The 26377-nt window shown below is 34.5% G+C and overlaps 1 protein-coding gene across 9 annotated transcripts in view; it reads right to left on the reverse strand.

Annotated features, from left to right (window-relative positions):
* The window catches only part of MGMT (O-6-methylguanine-DNA methyltransferase), a 234604-nt gene extending 212058 nt beyond the window's left edge, over positions 1 to 22546 (reverse strand). The window contains exons 1-3 of one of the 9 annotated variants that reach the window (XM_087964306.1): positions 22061 to 22220; positions 16030 to 16074; positions 11498 to 11530 (exon numbers count right to left, since the gene is read on the reverse strand). In XM_087964306.1, the coding sequence (XP_087820432.1) occupies positions 11498 to 11521 (24 nt within the window). In that variant the 5' untranslated portion in view covers positions 11522 to 11530; positions 16030 to 16074; positions 22061 to 22220. Of the gene's footprint in view, positions 1 to 11497; positions 11531 to 16029; positions 16075 to 16167; positions 16243 to 17645; positions 17720 to 22060; positions 22221 to 22412 lie in introns of those variants that run through there. The other 8 variants (XM_087964307.1, XM_087964304.1, XM_087964309.1 and 5 more) reach the window with 8 other exon arrangements.
* Between the last annotated feature and the right edge of the window lie 3831 nt (positions 22547 to 26377).

A 26377-nucleotide genomic window follows, 5' to 3' on the forward strand; every position in this document is an offset into this window, starting at 1 on the left:
GTACTTTTATTTTTAACTAATGGTATCTAATGTCCTTGGCTGTTTTTGTAAGCAACATATATCCTGGTTTTGATCACCTTGGATATAAAAGAGCTGGCCTGCAGTATAAAATATATAAAATATATTTTTCTATTATGAAACATGGTATTTCTATTTCCAATTACCATAATATTTGCCAATTTTAATGTCAGAATATCTCATCATTGTAAGACATACAAAGGATAGAGTATTGGGGGGAGGGGCAGGTAAACTATCTTGAGAATAGTTCCCCAAAAAACTTCTATGTAATTAAAGTGACATTATCCCAACAAATCTGTGAAAATAAAATACTATGTACATAGTTCATTGTGCCTAAATGTTAAAACTAGAATACTTGTGTTTAGCTGACCAAATTAAGTCTTTGTCATTAATAAGTACCAAAAAGGTGTACACTTCAGAACATGTATCAGAGAAAATATTAGGATGATTTGTGACTTAATGTTCTGTACAAGAAAAAATTATTTTCATGGTATAGTTTTGTAACCTTGAAGAAGTGTGTTTTACTGGCACTGCGCCCTTCAAGGTCAAAAATGATCTCCCCCTTTTAGGAAGAGATGGTACAAAAGTTAAAATATGCTGCATTGAAATGATGAACTCAAGTTTCATGTAGAACAGGCTGCTTCAGTACCAACAGTGCATTTTATGTCTTTAAAAAATTAGATATCAAACTCAAAACCCCTATAGGTTTTAATACATAACTATAAGCCTTTATGATACAGTAAATATTTCAAAATAATATAATTATTATAATTGACTGGACCCTAAAAGAAAATAAAAAGTTCATTTTTAATTTATTGATGTTATGTCTTAGGTATACTTTTTCCTCCCCAGCACAGGTAATTCTCGATTTATAACCATTTATTTAGTGACCATTCAAAGTTACAACGGCACTGAAAAAAGTGACTTTTGACTTCTATAAGATACAATTTCAATGAATATCTGTAATAGAAAATTATAACTAAGAAAAAAAAGGCTGAATGCAAAAATTAAAATTCTATTAAATACAATAAAATTATTCTGGTGTAAATATGCCTGGGATTCCATATAAATTCATCATAAATGTGTTTATCAAAATCAGTACATATGAATATAGACTTTGGGAAGCATTATACTCAGATTACGCATCTTTTTTAGACAGACAGATCATCTGAAACAGTCATTCCTGGATAAGTAAAAAAAACAGCCTTTTAAGAATGGTATCTCAGTCTGATACCAATCTTGTTTTCTCTTTAGGTGAACAATAGAAAAAAATATACAGATTGCACTTTTTGCACTTTTAAAGTTCCATTTATTTTCAAAAAATAGTTTTAATGTTTAGATTCAGTATTTTGGGGGCACAGCAATGAGTTTTGCTTTCTTTCCTGTGTTTAAGTAGTTGCATGCTCTTTTGAGGGGTACAGCCCAAAATCATTACTGACACGAATAAAGGGGTGAGGATTTAGCCATTTATGTTTGCCATTTGTACATTTGTTGCTTTTGATGTCATGGTTTTCTATCTTATTTACAGCTATTTTATTTTAAAATTAAAATGTTAAATATCTTAATATTTGTTTTAGTTGTCAAGAGAACTGTATATTAAGTCGTACTATGCATATCTAGCCAATACATTATGTATTTATATTTACTGTCTATTGAAAATTTGCCAACAAAGTTTGGTGGAAAGTCTAGGACCATATTATTAGACAATAAAAATGAGACCTCAGACAGTATTCCTGTTTTGCAGGATACTGCCGTTTCCATAATATAAGCATAAATTATGGTCATGCAGAATGTGGCTATAAAGTTTATTTTTTCGTATATTAATATCTTTCAACACCTACTGGTAGTATATTGACTATTGATACAGATTTTGAGATGAAATGTGATATGCATGGTTTACAAGTCTTTAGTCACATCCATGTTGTATCCAGTATTGCCATTATTATTATAAACAAAAACGCATTTTCAATTGAACAAAAGGCTGAATTTATGAACGTTAGCCTTAACTGTCTGAAGCATCTGTAAGGATTTTTGTGTCTGAATTAATATGATTTATTTTTGGAAAAAAATGAAAAGATGATCGAAAATTTAAATTCAAAAGGTCTTTTGAAAAAGAAAAAAAATGCAATCACAGTATGCAAAAACCTTTGATAATCAACTATTTTTAAAATACAGAAATGCAGCTAGCTAATGAGCCCAATAATTTTAAAAACATCTGATTAAAACAAAAATAGATTATGATAATGACCTTTTCTTTCCAGACATCACCTGGTTATATAAAAGTTCTACAGAACTTTTACAATAACTATTACTTATGTCATTATGAATTACAAAGTCTAGATTAATTGAGTTTGATTCATCTCACTGGAAGAGAAGCTTATTGTAAGGGCAAATTGAACGACCCATAAACAAACAAAATAGGGTATATTTTATCTTCACCTCTTTTTAAGATATTTTCAAATAAAAAAGCTGTCATGTTTTTTTTAGAATTCTTTAATGTGAAGATATTTTCCAATCTTTCTGACAAGTTTTATTTTAATGTGATGCGGTAATTAGTTATGAAAGCCAAGTCAATTGGCAACATGCCAAATACAACAATTTTCTAAATTTAATATATATGTAGTCTACACTGTTTACTTACTTAGGTTGCTTGTTTGCCATCCCTTGCCAGAGACTCTGTGTGGTTAATAATATCAATATAAAATAGCATATTATTCAGACCTCCCAAAGACATATAAAAGTATCAGAAATAATAAAAACCAAAGGACAAAAGTCATGCACCTATGAAGGCCTAGGAGGGATAAGGATAACAAAACTCTGCTTAGAATGAATAAAGAATGAATGGGAGAAGCTACTGAAAATTTGCAAAACATCTACCACTTAATTTTCAGCAAAGTTTAACGTAGCTACTATTAGGGAAAAAGATAGGTTTTGCTTTTAAGCAAAGAGCACTGTTTATTTTCCCCACAGGAACAGTTCTCTCCTTATAAATAAAATGGGAGAGCTAATCCAGATGTGATTACATCATATTACTAAACCTGCCCATGCTCTCGATGGTTACTTCTAGAAAGGAAAATCTGCCATCTAAAAACATTTATTTCCAACAGAAAATATAGTCCTATCAGGATAAATAAGTCTTATTATGTATAATTTTGCTCTGATGTGAGTCAACAACTGTGTTTTTTATTCACTTAATTTTGAACATGTTGAAACTATCAATCCTATTTTTCCCAAGTTTTCAAATTATTCAAATTCTTCTCCCGTTATATTTCTAAGAAAGTTTTTCTGGCTCTTTTGTTTACTAAATAAAGCCCAATTTTTCTACTTTATCCCATATATCCATTTTTTTTGTAAATTTTGCCTGCTCTGTCGAATCTAAACCTTAACTACCAAAGAATGTCACTTCTGTAATTCTGGATAATATAAAAGTAGATTACCTATAGTAAGCATTCACAAGACATCTTTTCACTCTACCCATATATAAACAATAGGCATAAACAATTGATTTTGGAAAATCTTGGTGACATTAAACATTTAACTGTGGTTTGTGGCTACAAAAGGCCCAGTTCTAGGAATCCCTTCTGATTCTACAAGGAATCAAAGCAGAATTTCTGTCTTTATCAGGTACCCAGAAAAACCAAGCACAGCTGACAATGCCAACATGCTGAAATCTCATCATGGATTTTAAGGGATATCAAGAAGAGAAGAAACTAATTAAAGTTAAAATATCCTGAATATAATCTTTATCTGTTGACTCAGCTCAAGAGATTAAATCCCTATATACTTGGTTATATGAGAGAAAGAGAGAGATTAGTGATCCCTTCCCAGCTGTTAAGGAGCAATACCTGAATATAGATTTCTTGTGGGAGACCATAAGAGAACACAAACATGTGATTGGAATGATGTCAGGTCCCAAAAGACATCAATTCAAACTTATACAAAAAGAAAGACATCTCCATACGTCTATATACACCAGAGAGAACATAACAGCATGATACCTTTATTAGTACCCAAAGCAGAAGAATAATGGACTACAGTAGTTCATCTCAGCAAGGAAATTAGAAGCACTGTGGATATGTAATATTTCTAACCTATTAAATTAACATACCTTTTCTATGAATTCAGCATTTCCATTCTGTATCTATAAAGAACTGCCCTCAGTTGAGCCAAGGTCTTATATAACCCGCAAGCCATTTTGTTAATAGTTTAAACATATTATTTGATTATTCTGCTTTGCAAGAATTCAAATCATAATTTATATTATATTTAATTACTCTTGTTTAATAGCCATTCCTTTTGGTTATGTTTTATAATTTTATAGTTTGGGGTGTTGAGTTGTGAGCGTATCAAAGTTATGTTTTAAGATGGGCATACATGCAAATAATTTAAATTAAAGAAATAAATACTATTGTTTCTCATGAAATTGGACAGAAAACTGAGTGCGGTGCCATAAAATTTAGTCTTCATCCTTATCATCACCAACATTATAATTTGAAAGTAGAAAAAAATCTTATCAAAATTTCAGATAAAACAAAATTTCAAAACTGTATAACTAATGTTGTAGAAGTCAGAAATAATATCAACACAAATTTGACTATTCAGAGACATGGGCAGAAAATAACACAATGGCATTCAACTGAGACAAACCAAAGTTTTGTTCTTAGGGAATAAAAATCAACTGCAGAGATATATAGAGGGAAATATCTAATTTTGCAAAAGCAATTGTGAAAAAGTTTTTAGTATAGTGTCAGCTGCCATCTCATACTTGCGCTTCGTAATCATTCGGTACCAGCTGCCAAGGGCTCTAGAGGAGCTGGATGGGAGGGGAGATGCTTCGAGGGAAATGAAACTTCACTGTATGTCTCCAAGATGGACTTCAAGGACAATTGGCTAGGAATGAAACCTATGACTGAAGTGAACATTCTAAAAACATCTTGTTTGAATTTGATTGGACATGGGGGCACAGTGATGGGAGGCAACTAAGGGAGGGAAAACTTAGACTTGGAGATTTTGACACACACTTTTTGGTTGTAGTTTTGGCTATGCATTATTGTAAGTCACTTGACTTCTAGTAAGCTATAACTTTCTCAGTAAATGGAGTAAAGAATCGTTCTTACTTAGAGGTTCAAGCTAAGGCAGTTCTGACACAATACCATATTTTTCAGACTACAAGACACTCTGAACTATAAGATGCACCTAAGGTGAAAAAAATCTGCCTCTGCCTCCCAGCAATTTACCTGGTCAGCTTCAGCACAGCCTGATTTAGCATGACCAGCTGATTGTCAGTTGATACTGACATTCAGCTGTTCCAGGCTGCAGGGATCACCACCGCCTATTGCCGCAAGTCCCGTTTTTGGCCTCTGTGTGCTCCGTTTTCGGCCTCTTCAGCGATAGGCGGTGGTAATCCCTACAAACTGGAACAGCTGATCTTCGGGAGGCAGATCCAACCAACAATCAGCTGATCATGCTAAATCAGGCTGTGCTGAAGCTGACCAGGCTATTTGCTGTATCGAGGCAAATTGCTGGGAAGCAGAGGCCAAAGGGTGGGGCCAGCAGGTGGGCAGGTCTTTGGCAACATTTGCTGTATAAGATGCATAGACATTTCCACCACTTTTTTGGGGGGCGGAATGTGTTTATACACTGAAAAATATAGTAGTATCTGAATAATTGGAAAGGAGTAAACAAATGGTATAATGTGTTATTGAAAAAAAGCAAATGTAATCATCAGATATAATAATTACTTCAATTCTCTACTGATCATTGACTAAATATTTAACAGAAAGTCATACAGAAGGACGTTAAGACCTGCCCTATTATTAGCCCAATGGACAGGCCACAAAATAATGAATTAAGTTTATTTATTTGTTTGTTTGTCAAACATGTACAAGATAACAAGTATAGGTATGAACATAAACATGAACAAAGGAAGTAAATACAGATAAATGGGGACAGTAAGACACGGACGGTAAGCAGGCTGGTGCGCTTATGCACGGCCCCTTTAAGGACCTCTTAAAAATGGGATGAGGTCCATGGTAGACAGTTTGAGGTTGAAGCTGTGAAAGGTTGTGGCTGTAACAACAGAGTCAGATAGATGTTCCAGGTATTGACCACTCTGTTGCTGAAGTCGTATTTTCTGCAATCAAGTTTGGAGCGCTTTACCTTGAGTTTGTATCGGTTGTTTGCATGTGTATTATTGTGCTTGAAGCTGAAGAAGTCATTGATGGGCAAGATGTTATAGCAGACAATTTTGTGAACCATGCTTAGATCGGACTGCAGGCAGTGCAATTCCAGATTGTCCAAGCCCAAAATTTCAAGCCTGGAGGCATACGGAATACTATTGTGAGTAGAGGAGTTACTGAAAACAGATTCCAATTCAAAGTTAGTTAAAGATCCCTGGAATCAATTATCGAGAAAAATCATGTTTCTTGGCGCTTAATGGCACAAATAGCTCTTTTTACCAGTATCATTCTATGATCTAGGAACAAAGAGAAGGAGAGGTACAGCAGCATATTTGGGCTGGTGCGTTTTCTTTCTTTTATTCTTTTTAGACCCTTGCTTCCTTTTCTTCCCCAAAAATCAACTTAATACAATGGCACACTTCCTGTATTGCCCCTACACTAAAAATATTGCATCATTTAGCAGTTTGGTTGAAGATAAGGAAGACAGTTCCTATTATAACAATTCTCCATTTTATTATTTCACCGTTTCCAAATCTGTGAAAATTTGCACAATGGTTGAGGATAAGGAAGGGTGAAGTCATTTTGTCAGCAGAACTCAGAATTCTAAATTCAAATCATATTTTCCAATCAACTGATATCTATGGAGATTCTCAGTCATCCAGGTCACAATTGTCCCAAAGGTGCCTTTTCAAGAGGCAATTGGGCTTTTTTTGCATTTTCTTTGAAGAGGTTTAACATCTCATCCAAGAAGCTTCTTGAGCTTTACCCACCATCCAGTCAGAGCTGAAGAAACGTCTTGGATGAGAAGCAAAACATCTTCAAAGAAAAACAAGGAAGTGAAAAAGCACCTTTCGGATAATCCACTGATAGAGGAAAAATATCAGTATTTACACATAACTTTTTAAGCTATCAACATATATAGACATTTTCATTTTTCCTTATTAGTTATCTTTAAGATTTTTTTTCACAACCCAAAGTTAGCTTATTTCCATAACATATAAAATTAAATGACACCATGTCTGTTAGTGGGGAGGACTGAAAAACATTAGAAGAAGAAACAGTCAAGAAGCAAGGATGAAGGCAAAGTTGCTAGATATTTTTTTTAAAAAAAAGACAAAAAGGAGTAGGCAGTTATGACAGTTGTTACTCCATCCACAGAGAAGTACAACTATTCTGCGATGATATTTTGGCTATTTTCACTAACAGCCTGTCGTATGTTCCCAAACATCCTTTTTATTAAACAAATAGTTACCACAGCTGCAAAACCAGCAACTTTAAAAAATGCCTTGACCGTCAGATTTATCATTTAATCATCGGAAGTGGGCAAATGTTCCAAATCAACAATGAAACAAATGAACAATGAAAGCGGTAATAATTCTCACATTTAAGGAAATTGTATTTGTTGACCAACTCCAGCATGACATACATATTCCACGGTTCAGTGCCCATTACAGGCTGCTCACTTGAGGGCAAAAATAAATGTGAAATAAAACACATCCACATTAAGCAAATTATACAATAGGTTTTTTTTAATTGTTAAATACTTGAACTATAACAATTTTAAGGCATAATTCCATTTTTAAATCAGATGCTTTAAAATAGTAAAACTGGTATGTTCTACTACTAAAGGAAAAAGATGAATTGCAAGTAGGTTAAAATCATGAATTTCTCAATGTGGAGATCAGGAAAAAAAACCTGACTCAACAGAGAAAAAATATCTAAAAGAAAAAGAAAAGCCTTGTTAAATAGCTTTGACAAGTGAGCTAATGAGCAAAGTCTGAAAGTCTGCACAATTTTAACAATTTTACAATATTCTATCTATACTTCTTTAAAAGTGCAGTGCTCTATGGAAAACGTTGGAGTTGAAGAGCTTATAGGGTTTGGTGGAATATTTGCAACAGTCTTCCAAAGAATTACCAAGGCAGAGAAATGTCTGCATAGCATTTTATACCTCCCCATAAAGAACCATATTTCTCCCAGTATCAGAACATTATATCAATCCAAATATAGCAATATTGTCATTCATGTTTAAAATCTATGAATTCTCCAATATGGAGGTCAACAGAAGATAAACATCATAGAAAAACAAATAACTAAAAGAGAGAGAGAAAGAGAGAAAAGCATTGTTTAAAAGATTTGACAAGTAAGCTAATGACCAAATTTTCTAGGGAATGTCTAGGACCCAGGGAAAAACAGCATTGACTAATATTTTGTACATAAGTCTGTAAGAAAAGGTAACATATGATATAATTTAATCTCAATCATATCAGTATATGCTCCAGCTACAGACAATCACAAATCTCTCTGTGTTTTCTTTTTACTCTTCACAGGATGTTCTCCCACAGGAACAATTTCTATCTTAAATCCATGTTCTGTACTGCCCAAACTCACTCTATGATCACTAGAAATGAGCATAGCGCTTCCAAAAACCAATTGTTTTCCAGACATGAAAACAGAATGGCAAAGCAAATTATATATAATATTCTCTTATTGAAATGGACAAAATTTCACAGAACAGTTTCTCATGTTATTTGACAAGCTCAAATCAGAACAAACTAAGAGAAAAGGCAACTAGGCATAACACAATAAAAGATATTACCTTCACAATGTATTATTGCTGCCAATTATATCATTTCAGCTTAATTTCAAAAGCACAATCACGCTCAACTGTAAGGTTTTTTTTTAAATTTCAAACTGTATTACATTAAGGCAATAACTCACCTTCCAGCAAGAATATTGGTCTCTCTTATTGCAAAAATACATTTCATAAATACTTCATTGACAAGTTAAGCTAATTCAGGTTAATTTTATTGTATTTTGGTTCTATCTCACATTTGTGTGCAATTACCTCTATAATTTTATTGCTACACCAGAAAATAATCATACCAATTATTTGAAAAAGAAAGCATATAAATTCTAAGTCACAGTTGCTGGCATTTTTGATAAAATAGCAGCTTTATCTCTGAAAGTGGCAGGGACATCAGATAAATCATGCATCAGTCAAGTGCAGCTGACCCCCAAGTGCATTGCACAATATCAGAAGTGCTTCAAAAGAAACTTTCCTGGATCATCCATCATCCTCCATAATACTAAAATAGCTACACCTGAAAAGTCAGAACTAGAGGATAATAGTAATAATAATCCATCCAATAATCCAGTATGTGTAATCCTATTAACAATATTTCTCTTTAACTAAACTGAGCTATGATACACTTAAATTGGCGCATAAGCAAATAAGACTATTTCCATTGCCATTGTTAAACAGATTCAGACAATACTTTTGCAATAATTGTAAAATTGTCATCTATATAACATATACAAAATCTTATGCTAAAATAAATTGTATATTCATATAATATCTGCTAATCTTAAAGAGATTGGTCAAATATTTCCAAAGAAGATTGTTGTTGACATTCTGAATTGTAAACGATATGCAGGTGGCTATAAATCCTAACATTCATAATACAAAAGAACAAGGAAAGCTGAGTTTGAAATTGGGCTTTTGTAGAACTAATGCAAGAACTAAGAGACTAGGCAGGAATTGATGTCATATTCTTAACATCCAAAATACAGCACAATATAACAATTTATATATTCACTGAACTTTTTATCATACTAGTACAGCAAACTTACCTAATTTAAGAGTGAAATAAAATGTTTTTAAAAAAAGCTAAAAGTGAAACCAGGGAGAGGAACAGAATTAAAATGAAGAATTTTTATATCTTCTACTTCAGGGATATCAAACTTGCGGCCCACAGGCTGGATGCGTCATACACTGGCTGAGGCCACTCCGGTTTAGCAAAGAGAAAAAAAGTTGTGATAGTCATGTGACAACAATGTGATTCAGCCAGTTACCCCTACTCTACAGGTTATAAAACTTCCCAACCCATTTTAATAGGAAAAGCTAGGATATATAAAATCACAGTATAACTTTTTATGCTCATTAACTATGAAAAAATGCTAATTATTACCAATGAATTAAGTGTGAGGGAGTTTGTACTGAACCTGCATTTTGAAGCTATGTATCCTGTCCAATATAGGAAAGCATATAATGACAGCCAGATTAATCAGGTTAAATTGTGGAAAACAGTCTATTCGCAATTATAGCTTCCACAAATTAAATTGAAGAAGACTTATTTATTGTTCTATGGCACTTTGGTGGTCTCCCTAAAATTACATTTTCCCCTTGCCCAAGAATGCTAGAGCTGGGACAAAATTCAGGAGTGATCCTATTTCAATAGATTCTATTCAAGCCATTATTGATTGGCAGTAATAGTATAAACCCAATAACTCTAATTCTACATGCATATTTTATATTATCCTGCACATAAAATAATATATAAAATAATTGTGTGTGCCTTCACTTCTAAGTGAAACATAAAGGACAAATTTATGTAGTTTTTATAACTTTCCACAGATTTAAGCAATTGAGGCACATATGAATAGACATTTAGACAACATTACAATTCATTAAGACTATCATGTAAAGTCAAAAATATTAAAATAAATTTAAGGAAAAATGTTATAATTTCATATTTATCATTGTTCTATGATTTTCTTCTTTTGAAGTGTGGAATTGGAGAAGGCATACCCTAAATCACACCAATCTGTAGAAACTGTCGAATAAATTAAAAAGCAGATATTCCTACATCTGATGGATTTGACTGCTGTGTGATTTGTAAATATGAGTTGCACTAGATTAACACACATTCTAAACAAGCTCTCTTACCATCAGAAAGAGACGGATGAGGGAGAGAAAGAAAAGAATATTTTTCAAGTAATATATGCATACCTTATGATTTTTCTAACGTATTCTGCATTTAAATGGGACATCAGCTACCAATGCTGCTGTTCGATGAACAATTATTAAAATATGGTGCTCTATAGAATTTATATACCCATTAAATACTCAGAATATCAAACACTACACATGGATACATGATATCAATGTGAAAACAAAACTTTAGGTTTTATTTCTTTTGCTTTTCAGAAGATTAATCTAGTCACAGGACAGAAAAGGCTCAGTTAACCCTAAAAAGTATAGCAATGTTCAATTAGGTTATGCTCTGTGGAAGATAAATATGTGATGCAGAAAGGTCTACTGCTGCCTGTTACCAACCATGACAGAGTTACTGAGATTTACAATGCAGCATCAATCTTGTTGACTGGATTTTTAACACTAACTGCTGGACATTGGGGAAGGATGCCAACTTTGTTATGTGAATTCTTCTCCAACATTATTACTTTGTGCGTGGACTTAAATGCACTATTTTTCTCCCATCATCCTTACAGCAACTTACTTGTTTACGCAGTTCTGAAGCCATGTCAAATGCCTAAGAGAAAAGAAAAGAATGAAACTCATTAGGAAAAAAAACACCACAAAAGCATTCATTTATACGCAGCTATGTACAAAAATGGCATGGCTCCATAGTATGTCTTCTTTTATCATATAGAAACTCACAAAAAGCTGGTTTCACATTTTACAGCCTAACACAGAAAATGGAGGTTTTCTTTCTATTGAGAAAACAGGAATTTTGAAGTTCAGCAGGTCATTTATCATCTGTAATGAGTCATAATCAACAAATGACTATATGAAGCTTTCTCTCATCGCTTGTCTTGTGAAATAAAAATTCACAGGAAAGAACAGCAACTTAAGATCCATTCAAAAACCTGTAAAAATAGTGCATTCCAGATGAACTATATATTTGAAGACTCCTGTTTACCACTTCTCTGTTTCCATTATTTCTAATCAAGCTAGTTTTTCCCATTCATGGGCAGAATGATTTAGATTGATTTACCAATCAGCTATCTACATCCTAATCTACATCCAAGTTATCATTTGGAACTCAGCTCCGTTTATTTCAGCAAAGCCTAAAGTAACTTGTTTTTACTATGGTGGTCTAAAACGCAGATAGAAAATGAGAAACAAGCTCAATACTAAAGAAGTGAGGTCACCTCTCTCTATAAAACTTTTTATCGTGCCTTACCAGTTTGTAGTTACAACAACCTAAGTTACAATGAAAAATGTAGATTAGCTTTATTTTGTTTGCTGGAGGCCTTTTCTTTGCTAATTCAGACACGTATACACAGGGAATATTCTCAGATCTTAATTAGAGGGGTGGGGATGTTGAATTTTCAACAAATGGACTTCTCCCAAGTGTTTTAGTTAAACGTGTGTTAAAAATAAAGAGCTCTGAACAGCCTGAATAGAAATTATATCCCCTTTCAATCATGCTAACCCAATTTAGTACAGGTAATGTGACCAGCCAAGACCTAGATTTCTAAAATAAAATAGAGAAGTATATTATTTTTAAAATTGAGATAATCTATTGTATTTCAAACACATGGGAAATAATTTTCAACTATTTTATCATTAATATTTCTTCTAAGATACATTAATAGTTTTATACCCCATGTTTACATTCTGATTTGTTAAACTGTTATGAAAATAGCTATGAGAAACATTATTAAATATCACTATACATCGTTCTATATCATCAAACATGAAAATTAAATGTTTTATATTGGCTGACATAAAAGGAGACATTCAAATTATTATTATCTTCCACTTTGTACATAGAAGACATAAGGATCATTATGGGAATGTTGAAAACAAGAAAAATATTTAGAATATTGTCAGTATCATATAATACAAAGTCATAATCTGTCTTTAGCCATTTCATTGGCTAAAAGGCCACAGACACTTTAACAACTGACATTGCTAGTTCTGGCTCCAAGAATTGTGTTGTTATTTGGCTGAGTTTGAGTACATTCTATGCTAGTAGATCAAAAGCAGAGGTTGGAATATGTTGCAAAGCAAGCTGCTGCTTCTCTTGCACAGTTAGATGTTAGACGTGCCTTAGCTTGCCACTCAGAGAAGATCCCAGCATGAGAGAAAAAGTATAACTGAAACTAGAATCCATTCTCAATATCTAAAGAGATATTCAAAGAAGCATTTTAAACAATGCACTTAAAATGTGTCATTTTAAATATTCAATTGTTTCTTTTAAATAATTTTTAATTTAAAAATAAATATATTTTAATGATTTTGCAATAGCACAAATGTATGTGCATTTCTCTGCAGATTACCATTTGCATCAAATTACACTTCCAGATTTTGAAATATGATGAGATAGAGAGAATATTACATATATTACTATAAAAGCTTTAAAAAAAACCATTTTACCTTCCAACTAATACACTTTAAAAAATCTTTCAAGGATTCAATGCTTCCTTGTTACCAATCCTAATGTAATTGTAAATACCTTTCACTTACATTCACTTCTCAAAATTTAAATCTTCCCATATTTGTTGTCCTTTCATTTGAAAAAAAGACATTAGGAAACATACAAAAGATTTAGAAAAAGTCAGCATCCTATATGTCACTAAAAAGGGAAGAATCATATTACAAAGACAGCATCTTTTCTATTAAAAAAAAATTAAAATTCTTAAGCATGCAAAAAATAACTGTAAGTGGTCTCATTAAAAAGCGACCATTCCATGGTTAACAGGGTTTAAAAAATACAATAAATGCACAAAAAATCTATTTCTGCTCAAGATTGGGAAGTACTAATACATACAAGCCTGTCTCAATTTAATATTCAAATAAAAGCTATTATTATATCAATCCAGCCTATGAATAAAATTTCATATGAAAACATTTAAAGTACATTAGATTTTTGATCAAGATGAAAAAAACCAAGCAATCTATTTTAATTGGGTTCCCATGGTAACTGTACAATTGGGTTTTTCAATGTAACATCCCAAAGGCCCAATGCGTACTTGTAAAATATACTTCAAACAGCCTGAATTGTTTTTACATTACAGCACTCCCTGGAAGATCAATTACTGTTCATCCCCACCCTAACTATTAGTGGCACACATTGTTAACACTATTGGCCATATTAACATATGTCATGTAAGAAACACCACATCTAGCCATAATTATTTAAAAACTAAGCTGCATACTTTTAGACCTTCAAACACATTTTATATAAAGCCAATACCAGTTGTCATGTTTACCAAATGTAGGAAATCAAACTAAAATATATGCCAAGCAATTTAACTTTTTATATTGATTTCAAGCATAGAATCAATCATTAATAATTACATTATAAGATGACCCTCAAGGTTAATCATATTCTTAGAGGCTCTCACTATGGAATTATCAACAACCACTAAACGGAGATAACTGAAAAGAATTCAAATCCATCTTTTAAATATTAATGGCACAATATAAAACAAAGCATACTTAGTAACAGAGGACTGTTTTATGTGCAATAATTATAGCAGCAATCTTTGTCTCCTTCCTATTCATGAACACTTCACTCAACTAGCTCCAATTTCAAGGAGCAATAGTTTAGGCAACAATCCATAAACCATCTGTATTTGTACTCGCTTTACCTTTACTCCACTGGATACAATTTATTAAGTGCTGTATCTACCAAGTTGCTACTTATAGTTCCAGTTTTCTTTTACACTACAGTAATGTAGTTACATTATCTAGGCAAAGTGTTTTACTTAAATACATTGGAAAGTCTTCTTCTTGTGCCATATCCATCATCGGATGTTGGCGATCCTATTTTTATGAACAGCCGCACAAAAAAGTGCTATTGAGTTTTGTTTAACCAGTCCCTTAGATTTTGAAGCCATGATGTTCTTCTTCTGCCTTGACCTCGTTTGCTTTCAATCTTTCCTTGGAGTATTAAGTGAAGTATGCTGTATTTTGGGGGGTATCACATCATATGTCCAAAATATTCTAACCCTCATTGGAAAGAGCTTAACACAGCTCTAACAGAGAAAATCCAGGTAACTGGGCTAGTAAACACTTTTAAGTTTGCATAAAAGATAATGATAGCCATTAGATTCAACTTTCCCAGAAATTATTTCTGCAGATAAGCCCATCAGTAAAAATGCTATTTTCATAGAAATGAGTTACACAATTGTCAAAATCCACTTCACAATTCCCTTTTTATTTGTAATTTCCCTGAACAGCAATGATTATATTCAAAAACACAAGCCTGCAATAGAGTATTGTGTAGAAATGCTGAAGCATCTAAATGTTTTCAGTACTTAAAATAATTATTTCATTGCTTGCACTTTACAATGATTGATCTAAATAACCATAAGACAATTTAAATATCATTATAACCTCAATTGATCAGTCAGCATCTTGCAGTGTTACAAGGCAATGTTACTCTCTCTTATTGACTAACAAGACAAGGTTGCAAGAACACAGCTTGCACTCACTGAACAATTAGCATGTCTTCTATCAGCAATGTTTCACTTTCCTAACATAGTCAAATAATATACAATCTGGTATTATCTAGTTCTTGGGAAATGTTAAAAATATTGAGAAACCACAGGTCTAACCTAAAGAATGAACAGATATAGTATGAGAACTTTATTTCTTTTACAGAACAAAAGCAAGTAATATCAATAGGATCTGTGGGATACAAAATGCACCTTAGACTCACAGATATTTAATTTTGGATCATTTTCCTCAATAAATAATGTGTAAGTATAATGATTTTGACTCATTTCTTTAATGTGGAGAAAAGATCACATTTCAGGTCACATTTGCAGAAATACTGAAGGTTCAGAAACTTTTAAGCACCACATCAACAGATGTTGCTAATCTAATAATGCAGTTATTCTGGATGCATTAAGAGCTTTAAGTGTATAAGAAGTGGGACAGCTATTATTAATTTCATATACTACCATCCTGTGCCAGATAGCTTCACTTCCTGTCACTACCTTTTTCCACACAGATTCAGTGCCAAACAGAATCAAATATTCTTAGACCAGGCCAAAATGTTACATAAATACTTACCAGATATTTTCTGCTTTACAAGGCCAGGAAGGATCCGTCACATTTCTGTTGATTCAAAAAGGAAATAAGACAAGTCTTAGAATGTGCATCTTGGGACTTAACTTCTTGCTTGCAGTGCAGAACTATGCTGTTACTCACCAAATACAGGGCCATGGTTCTAACAGGTTCTGTGAAATCTGACAGAAAATTCACATATATACCAGTGGACCTGATATAAATACTGAGCTCCTTGGGGGGGTTAGAGTAAGGAAGCACAGAACAGGTATAAAGCCAGAAGTATAATTGTTCCAAAAAAAAAATATGAGTGATTGGTGTGAGTGGGAAAAACAGTACACTTAATTAAATCAGAACAGATTTTTTTTAAAAGTATTTCACAATGCATGAATATAAAATGCTCTAACCTAAACCTGACTATAGCCCCAACCTAAATTACATGGGAAGAAATAAACTCATGTTAGCCAAAACAATGGCTATTACCATTTCAGGTTTGCAGGGCTCTTCCTAAAACATGCATGTTGCGTTTCAGCTTGTGGGGGTCCTGTCTCTTCAGGGAGCATAAAACCAAAGGCAAAAAGTATGTAAAAATGAAGCTACTTTTCTAATATGTACTTCAACAATTAGACCAATTTTCTTACATTACCGATAGCTTCCTTTTTGCCATTCCAGCTTTCTTAAGAATACAGTGAACTACAGAACTGCACAATCTGTCAATAAAGTAAGCTTATTTTGAACTACTGTCCATATGACTCAATTTGTCAGTAAAAACTGCCACCAGCGCTGTGCTTGCAGAAAAATGTCCATAAACGCATTATTGCGACTGGCAGATCGATGTCTATAATAAAAACAAATAGATTTAACAAGTGCTTGCTTTTACGAGTTGTGCTATTGGTAGAACGTGCATTCAGTTTCACCCCTTGACTTCTGGGAACAGGCAATGCAGACTGCATTGGATAGTTTGCTGACTCTACAAGTGCTGCAAACAGGAAATTTTTCTAACATGGGAGATCTTTAAATATATAATACACTGACATATACAGTTTAGAATGTGCACATATGATATACTTAAGATTTAGCTCATTTCATGGGTTTCTTTAAATATGCAACTTTTTCCCTATGAAAGGGTAACACTTTCTTTTGTCAAAATAGTTTGAAATCTACCACAAAATAGCTGCATCATGGCTCACTATGGTTGATGATGATGCAGAAAGGAACTGCATTTTGTTCCCGTGAGACTGATTCAACTACTCTGGTTGAACTGAGAATTGAGAACAACCACTGCTATATAACCTGAGTTTTTAACATTCAACACCTGCATTAGGATACCATCTTTTATGTTAGTGGTCTCCAGGGCAGCATAAGAAATAGTCATATAGTCTTCAAAGAAAACAACATTCTTAACATTATAATAAATACTCTGTAACAGAAGCCTGTACTTATATACACATACGCAACCCTCACTGAATGCCATAAATTTACTTTCCAGTAAAAGGCTATCAACAACTAAAAACACCACTTACTTTTTTTCTAATAGAAATTAGTCTGATCCCAAATCAAGAGTGCCATCAGAGACTAACTATATTTGCATCAGTAGCATTTGTAACTTGTTATCCTAATACCTTTCCAGTCAGGCCCTGGTGCTTTGTGTTTAAGCAATCCCTGATAGCCTTCCCAGTGGGCATGAACTTCTCCTTCAGGCTACTACAGCTTTAGTGATGCCATTAACTGATTCTCTACATACCGTAAGCATTAAACAGTAGTGACAAGTTAATTACGGACTTATCAGGAGATAAAGTAGCCACAGTAACACAACTTACTGTAGAACTAGTATAGCTTCCTATAGGGTATGGTGCAGTAGCTACATAAGTAGTGTAATTAATTTGTCATGGATCAGACGGTAGATAAAACTTGCTGAGGCCAGCTTCCAAGCAGAGCTATTTTACCCAAACCTTTAAATATATGTTTTATTTTGAAAACCTGAAGTCATATCATGGCAATATTCATGAACAGCCTAAGCAACTGACTCATTAGATAATGTGTAAATACTAGACAGATAAATCCCAGAGCAGGATCATACCTGATTGCCTGGCCATTTATATATTAATGTTTATTATTATTAAATGAATTTTAACACATCTTGTAGGACACAATGAAATGAAAAAGCAGTTATAGAAAAAAGAATAATATTTTGACACTGAGATTTCATAATTAAATATTGTGAACTGTGAACAACTAAAACTTTATTAGAGAACCTGAAATACTTTCCCTGCCCCAATACTAAATAATTTATTTTGTCCCTAGTTCTCTTTCCAACATGACCTGGAAATTTATGCTACAATCTTTTGAGATAAACCTGTGCAGATTAATGCTGAAGACAGGAAGTGCTGATAAAGGCTACTTTAGCGAGTTTATCTTAAGATCTCTCTCTCTCTCTCTCTCTCTCTCTCTCTCTCTCTCTCTCTCTCTCTCTCTCTCTCTCTCTGTGTGTGTGCAGCCATTAAATGGAATATTATATTTTCACATAAATGAAATATGTTAAGCAATATATTCATATACCAAAATACTTCCAGGTTTTCTAAAAGCTACAAAAAGCAAGACTTCGTTTGAATTTCTGTGCTGAATACTTAAAGATTACTTCTTCATAAGTTATATTGTTTCATAAACAACTTTGTGGAAAATGGTAGGTCTGTCCCTGCCAATCTGCCAAATCTTTCAGAAGATTTGGTCTTGAGAAAGAAAGAATTCATGGCTTTTCTTGTTTAAAGTCTAACAAAGCCATTTCTGACAGCCACAAAACAAAGCAGCACCAAAGAGTAAAAAGCAGAGTTTTAATATGCATTCTGTATATCAAACTATTTTATATTAGTATATTTTCATAATTTTCATATTTAAAAACTCAATATCATATTTTGAGAAAAACCGTCCCATATTGTACTGAGTTGAGGTTTCCAGGTAGCTTGCTTTAGTTGTACATATAAGCTAACTACTGCATCAATCAACACATGACCTTATGAAGAAATAATGTCTTACAACAATCTGAGTCTTTTGAAAATGTATATTTAAAACTGGACAGTTTTTTCCTACATTCAAATTTCTAGAAATAATAATTAGAGCCCCAAATCTTATTCACCATAATAAATTTGACAAATTTGACAAATTTAGATAAAATTCATTTCTCACAGTGACTGGCTAACATTGAAATATTTGCTGCTTCACTGAAAGCTAGGCTGCCCTTACAGGCTTTCTTTTAATGTTAATCACAAAAAGTATCTATCTGTTAAGTCAGGGATGTCAAACTTGCATCGTCACATCGTCATCATGTGACATATAGTGACTTTTCCTCCCCTTCGCTAACCCGTGGGTGGGGATGGTCAGCACGTGACGCATCTGGCCCATGGGCTGCAAGTTTGACACCCTTGTGATAAGTTGTCTGAGTAAAAAAAAACAAAGCTCTAGTTATATAAAAAGAACAAAACTTCAGCAATTGCTATAATGCTGAGTCTATCAAAATCTAAAAGTATTTGAAGTCAAATTTAAAGACCATAATTGGATAACAATGCTGAAAGTTGTTCCCACAGCAACAATTAATGTTTTTCATTTAAAATTATGTTTAATTAAACATAAGCACTCTAATTTGTATGATTTCAGAATTCCTATGCTATGTTATTGCTCTTACAGTTAGGCAAATAAATAATTTTTCACAATTTCATAAATAATAAAAATCAAGTAACTGCTCAAACTAATCAAACTATATTGCAAAATGCTTACTGAATTATAAATTAATGTATTTAATCACATTTGCACACTTGTTTAAAAATATGTCAAGAAATATCACTGGAAAATTGATTGTAATCAATGATATAAAATAAGAGTTCTCGTGATTTAAATCAATTATTTAAATCATCTTGATTTAAATCAATCCTGCTTGTGTGTGCCACATCTGCATTTTTTTATGCAGAGTGGTGAATTTCTTCTGAATTGGAGGAAACTGATGTTTTCATTAACTGAAGTGAAATTAAAAGCCATGGATTTTATGTCTTTGTGAAACATCTTATGGTTATACGTCTTTTGCTTACAACAGTAAGTTCTTTAAATTTCGTTAAAGATATATATATATATATATATATATATATATATATATATATATATATATATATATATATATATATATATATATATATATAAAGATATAATAAAAACAAAATATTGACATAAATGTAATCTGCAATTTTGAATTCCTCAATATGTGGCATTCACATAATGAATGAAGAAGCACATCTGCAAGTAAACCCATGCTGCTCCATTCATAAACCAACTTTGAGTTACCACAATTTTATTACAGGTAAACAAGAAAGATAGCTAAACTTTTAAAGAAATGAAACTAAGAGTGGTGAAAATGTAATATTAATGCACATTCTCACTTTTTTTCTATCTACCCAGAGATGCTCACATGGATGCTTGGCTGTTCCAATTATAAAGTCAATTTTAAAAAGCTATTTAAATATAGACCTTTTTGGAAAGCCCAATATAGTCTTCTCTAGACACCAAGCCAATGAACACCCTCACTTCCCAACACCCTAAGTAAACAGTAAAAATAAGCTTGTACAAGAATCTAAAATATTACACTTTTCTCTCAAGATTCAGACCCCCCCTCCCCCCCACTCAGGATTGTACAAAAAATAACAATCGAAACATGGCAGGAAAAGCTAGGAAGATGAAGGAAACTATAGTGGACTGTTTTGTTTTAGTTTTTTTTAAATTCCCTCTTAGCAGGATTACTACACATACTGTATCCAGTGAGTTTGGTTTTGGTTTTCAAGTTCTTTAATATTTCAATATTTTGCTTTGGGAATGGGAAAGCCACCCTTGGCTTGGGGAAAAACACTGATGCATTTTGAAGCAGGACCATCACCAAATGTTGGGAATAATTCATATGTGTGAAAATGAGAGCAAGTCAAGACATTGGAAGCAGATATTGAAAGGAGCCAGGGCTGAAACATTACGCCAAGTGGATATTCCAAGTGTTGTTATTTTTTAACGGTTATAAAAGGCATTGATCTCTTGGCTCCATCATTAGGTCACTAGGTGTTTCAGGCTCCTTACCTGCCTCCTACCTAAGAAAGTACAGGTAGTGCTCAATTTATGACCAAAACTGTGGTCAAGTTATGTTGCTAAGTGAGAGACTTAAGTGAGTCTTGCCCCATTTTACAACTTTTCTTGCCCCATTTGTTAAGTGAATACTGCAGTTGTTAAATCAGTAACATGGTTAAGTGAATTTGGTCTGCCCATTGACTCTGCTTGTCAGGTTTCAAAAAGTGATCACAGGACCCCACATGACTGCAATTGTCATGTGAGTCAGTTGTCAAGCATCCAAATGTAAATCATGTGACCATGGTGATGCTGCAACAGTCATAAATGTGAAAAATGGTCCTAAATCACTTTTTCCAGTGCCATTTGTAACTTGTGAAAAGTGAGATAAGCTGTCAGGCATCTTTGCAGAAGAAACACACAGCCCGAGAGGCCTGTTTCTCAATTCTAGTCATAATCCCTTCATTATATACACCAGGGATTAATTATTACATTATCAGGTTGTCACCATTCTTTGGAAGTAGCTGGGGGGGCGGGGGGAGTAACAGTTACTCTCTCTCTCAACCCAACTCACATCACAGGGTTGTTGTAAGGAAAACAGGAGGCCTATTAGATATATTCGCCACCTTGAGTTGTTTATAAAAATAATAAAGACGGGATATAAATAAATAAAAGGCCATTCGGAATGAGTAGGTAGGTAGGTGGATAGATGAGAGAGAGAATGAGAATAAAGGGAGAAGATAGATAGACAGACAGACAGACAGATAGATAGATAGGCAGGCAGGCAGGCAGGCAGACTAGATGATGGATGGAAGGACTGCCTGCCTGTTTGCCTTTTGGGATCTCCTTTTTTTCGATCTTAAATCGCCTGGAACTGAAGCTGTGGCTGCCAGAAAAACACGCACCAATTTCAGTGTTGGCGAATCTGGTCCAAAGTCCCACTCACATTTAAGCCCCGAAGTCTCTTTTGCTAGAGAAGGATCCCGGAGCTCAGCAGCCAAACTCCGATTGGCTGAAACCGGGACTCTTTCGCGCGCGAGCCTACCCCAGCTGACCTAAAGGAAAGCAAAACTGCCGGACGCAGAGCGAAGAGGGATAGAAAGGAAGGGGGGAGGGGAGACGACGCTGCGAATGAAGCCTTGCCTTGTGGGCCTTGTAGTTAAAGGATTAGAGCGCAGTACCGCCTTCCTAATACGGTAAACTACAACTCCCAACAAGCTTCACGCACCGCCCGCCCTCTCCTTAGTTCATCGCGCATCCACTGCCGCCTAATTTTCCCGTTTTTTTCCCCCCTTTACCTTTTTATAGCGGAAAAGTGAAAGGGTATTTCGAAACGGCTCTCCTTTTTTGCATATACGTACAAGCAACTAAGTGAATCCTTTTGAGTTGCTTTCCTAGAAGCGCTTTCGCTATTAACCTGCCTGCCGCAGAGGGCGAAGGGATGTGATTCCTTCTTGGTGAAGAGTGCCCACGCTTTTTGTCATGCTGCTCGACAAAGAGCAAGTGAAAGCCTGCTTCTCCAGGGCTAGTAAGCCGTCGGGGCGGCCCGAAGAGGGGACAGTCCCACCTCTCTTGGACATGAGCATCTTTTTTACACCCGTGTCATGTTTGTAGATAGTTTTAGTGTTGGAAGCTTTAAAAGACACTTCGCTTGGTTAATGCACTTTTCAAATGCAAAAAAAGAGACGTTTGAAAAATAAAAGCTATAACATGTTCTCTGCTTAGGAAAAAAATTAAAATTAAATGGGCATCTTCCATCTTCTCACCATGTACATGTATACATCCGAACTAGACTCTTGTTTTTCAGTGTCATATGTGGGTATATGCATAATTTTGTGTTTATTTTGTAGTGTTTTTGGAGGTGGTGACCCTTTGAGAGCTGAATGCAACAACATTTCATGTATGCGGATTAGTATACAAAGTTAAACTAAGTCTTTGATTACAGGGACTGTTGCAAAGGCCAATATTAGTCCGTCTCTGATGTCATTTGGACAAGGAAACTAAACAGATTAGCACTAGAGAGGAAATACCTGGCCTGAAAATATTGAGTTTGCAAACGCTTAAAAAAAATATCTGGAACCAGGCAATAGAAGAGTTACTTATTTATTTATTTATTTATTTATTTATTTGATTTGCCAATTGTTTACAAGATAATAAGTATAAGTGTATACATAGTTGTGAATACATGAAATGGGTACATATAAGAAAAATAAAAGAATAAGAGAAACAATAGGACAGGGACGGTAGGCACGTTGGTGCGCTTATGCACGCCCCCTACAGACCTCTTAGGAAAGGGGTGAGGTCAATAGTAGACAGTCTAAGGTTAAAGTTTTTGGGGTTTGGGGAAGAGACTACAGAGTCGGGTAGAGTATTCCAGACATTGACCACTCTATTGCTGAAGTCGTATTTCCTGCAATCAAGTTTGGTGCGGTTTACTTTGAGTTTGTATCTATTGTGTGCTCTTGTGTTGTTATGGTTGAAGCTGAAGTATTCATCGACAGGTAGGACATTGCAATGTATGATTTTATATACCATGCTTAAGTCAGACCGAAGACGGCGTAATTCAAGGTTTTCTAGTTCTAGAATTTCAAGTCTGGTGGCATAAGGTATTCTACAATGAGTAGAGGAGTGGAGAACTCTTCTTGTGAAATATTTCTGGACTTTCTCAATTGTGCTAATATCAGATACGTAATGAGGGTTCCAGACTGATGAACTGTATTCGAGTATTGGTCTAGCAAATGTTTTGTATGCTCTGGTTAGTAGTGTGATATTACCAGAGAAAAACTACGTAGGATTAGGTTAACAACTCTTAATGCCTTTTTGGCTATGTAGTTGCAGTGGGCTCTAGCACTTAGATCATTAGAGGTGAGTATTCCAAGGTCCTTTACAGAGCTTGGATCATCAACAAGATCTTGACTATTCAGCTTGTATTTTATTTTCTGATTTTTTTTGCCAATATGTAAGACAGAGCATTTATTTGTTGAGATTTGAAGTTGCCATTTGTTTGACCATTCAGATACATAGTCAAGATCTTTTTGTAGGGTAGCAGTATTGTCTGTGGTATTGAACAGCTTTACATCATCAGCGAAGAGAACGCAATTGCTCTTAATATGATCACAGAGGTCGTTTATGTAGAGTATGAAGAGAGTTGGTCCTAGAACACTGCCCTGGGGGACACCACTATTGACAGGTACTGGATTTGATAGGACGCTCCCGATTTTGACCATTTGTTGTCTGTTTGACTGGAATGCTTCTATCCAGTTATTCAGTTGTCCAGAGATACCATAGGATTTTATTTTTAGGAGTAGTTTGTCGTGTACCACTGAATCAAAGGCTTTACAGAAGTCTATGTAGATTGCGTCTATTGCTTTGCTCTGGTCGAGTTGTGTCGTCCATATGTTTTTGCAGTGTAAGAGTTGCAAATTACAGGATAGTTTTTTTCTGAAACCAAATTGTTTATTGGAGAGTAGGTTGTTTGTCTCTAAGTGGAGGATGATGGATTGGTTAATAATTGATTCCATGACTTTACAGGTGACGCAGCATAAGGAGATTGGCCTGTAATTTTCAACTAGGCTTGGGTCTCCTTTTTGAAGATGGGGATGACTGTGGCTTGTGACCATAGGTTAGGCAAGGAGCTGGTCCTGAAAGATTTTTCAAAGATTATGCTTAGAGGTTTGGCTATGGCAGTGGATAGCTTTCTTAAGAAGTAGGCACATATTCCATCCGGTCCAATAGATAGAGATGGTTTTAGATTGCGTAGTGATTTTTCGACATTGTCTTCTGTGAAATCGATATGTATTAGATCATTGTTGTTATCTGTGGTACGGCTAGGAAATACTGGGCATGATCCATTGCTGTTTACAAATACTGAGCCGAAGAATGTGTTAAAGATGTTGGCTTTAATGGTGTCGTCGTTGCAGTCTTTACCATCAGGTCCTATCAAGGGTGGGATGGACCTTGAGTCTTTTAGTTTGTTGTTTACAAAATTGTAAAAAGCACGGGTGGAATTGGTGCTTAGAAGGTTTTCCTCTTGTTTAATGTGATAATTGGTGCATTCGGTCTTTATCTGGTGGCATAAATTTTTGTATCGGTTTTTGAAATTGGCAACGTGACCAGATTTGTTTTTCCGCCAGAGTGATCTCTTTTTGGATTGAAGTTTCCTTATTGATATGGGTAATCTGCTTTTTGTTTTGTTTTGGGAGTTGTTGTTGGAACATATAGTTTGATGACTCTTTTGACTTCAAGTAAAAATATGTTGTAATGGTCTTCAACGGTATTGCATCCAGTGAATAGAGATTGCCAATCAAGGGATGAGAGATCGTTGTCTATAAGATCATAGTTGCCTTTTTTGAAGTTACAATAGGGGATTACATCATTGTGGTGATTTTTGTGTGGACGTATGTTGAGACAAAAGTCAATCATATTGTGGTCACTACTGGAAAAGGGTTCTTTAGTTTGTATTCCGTAAATTAAATTCAAACTATTGCAGAAGATGAGATCGAGGCAGTTGTTTAGTCTAGTGTTGTTGATTACTAGTTGTTCCAGTCCCAGATTTGTAATAGCATTGTGGAAGGTTGTGTGTATGATTTCAATTGTACAATCATTTAGGGTCCAGTCAATATGAGGTAGATTGAAATCACCAAGAAGGATAAAAGGGTATGGGCAGGATGCAGCCCATGTTAGTAATGTATTTAGCTTGTTTACATGTTCGATGTCATAATTAGGTGCTCTGTAACATAGTAAGAATCGAATTGTGATATTTAAGGATAGTTCACAGATGATGGTTTCAGGAAGGGCAAGCTCCTGGGTAACTTGGATATTTTTTAGATGTAAGGATTTTTATAGAATATAGCAACACCACCTCCTCGTCGATTTTCACGATCTGATCGGTAAACATGATAGTCTCTTACTGTGGTAATGGAGTCGGGGAGAGATGCATTGAGCCATGTTTCACAGACAAATATAATGTCGAAGTTAGCCATATTTAGGAGGAAGAGAAATTCAGGTATTTTATTCACGAGGCTTCTTGCATTGAGTAGTTTGCATTTAAGGCCGGCAGTAGTTGGAATTGAGGTAGTTGGGGGCGTGCCTAGTCTTGGGTGATGGTGGATGGGTTGAGGTAGGGTTGTGGTTGAGGGTAAAAGCTGAGTATTGGGTTGCGTGGCTTACTTTTGATACAGTCAGCATGGTAGTCAATGTACAGGTCCTCTCCATTGTCTAGACGGTTTTTGAGTTCGATGCGGAGTACACGGGAGCGGGCACG

This window comes from Notechis scutatus, chromosome 4 (genome assembly GCF_049901735.1).
Source record: "Notechis scutatus isolate UNSWTSFEM ecotype Mainland chromosome 4, rNotScu1.2, whole genome shotgun sequence".
In the NCBI taxonomy this organism is placed as follows: domain Eukaryota; kingdom Metazoa; phylum Chordata; class Lepidosauria; order Squamata; family Elapidae; genus Notechis; species Notechis scutatus.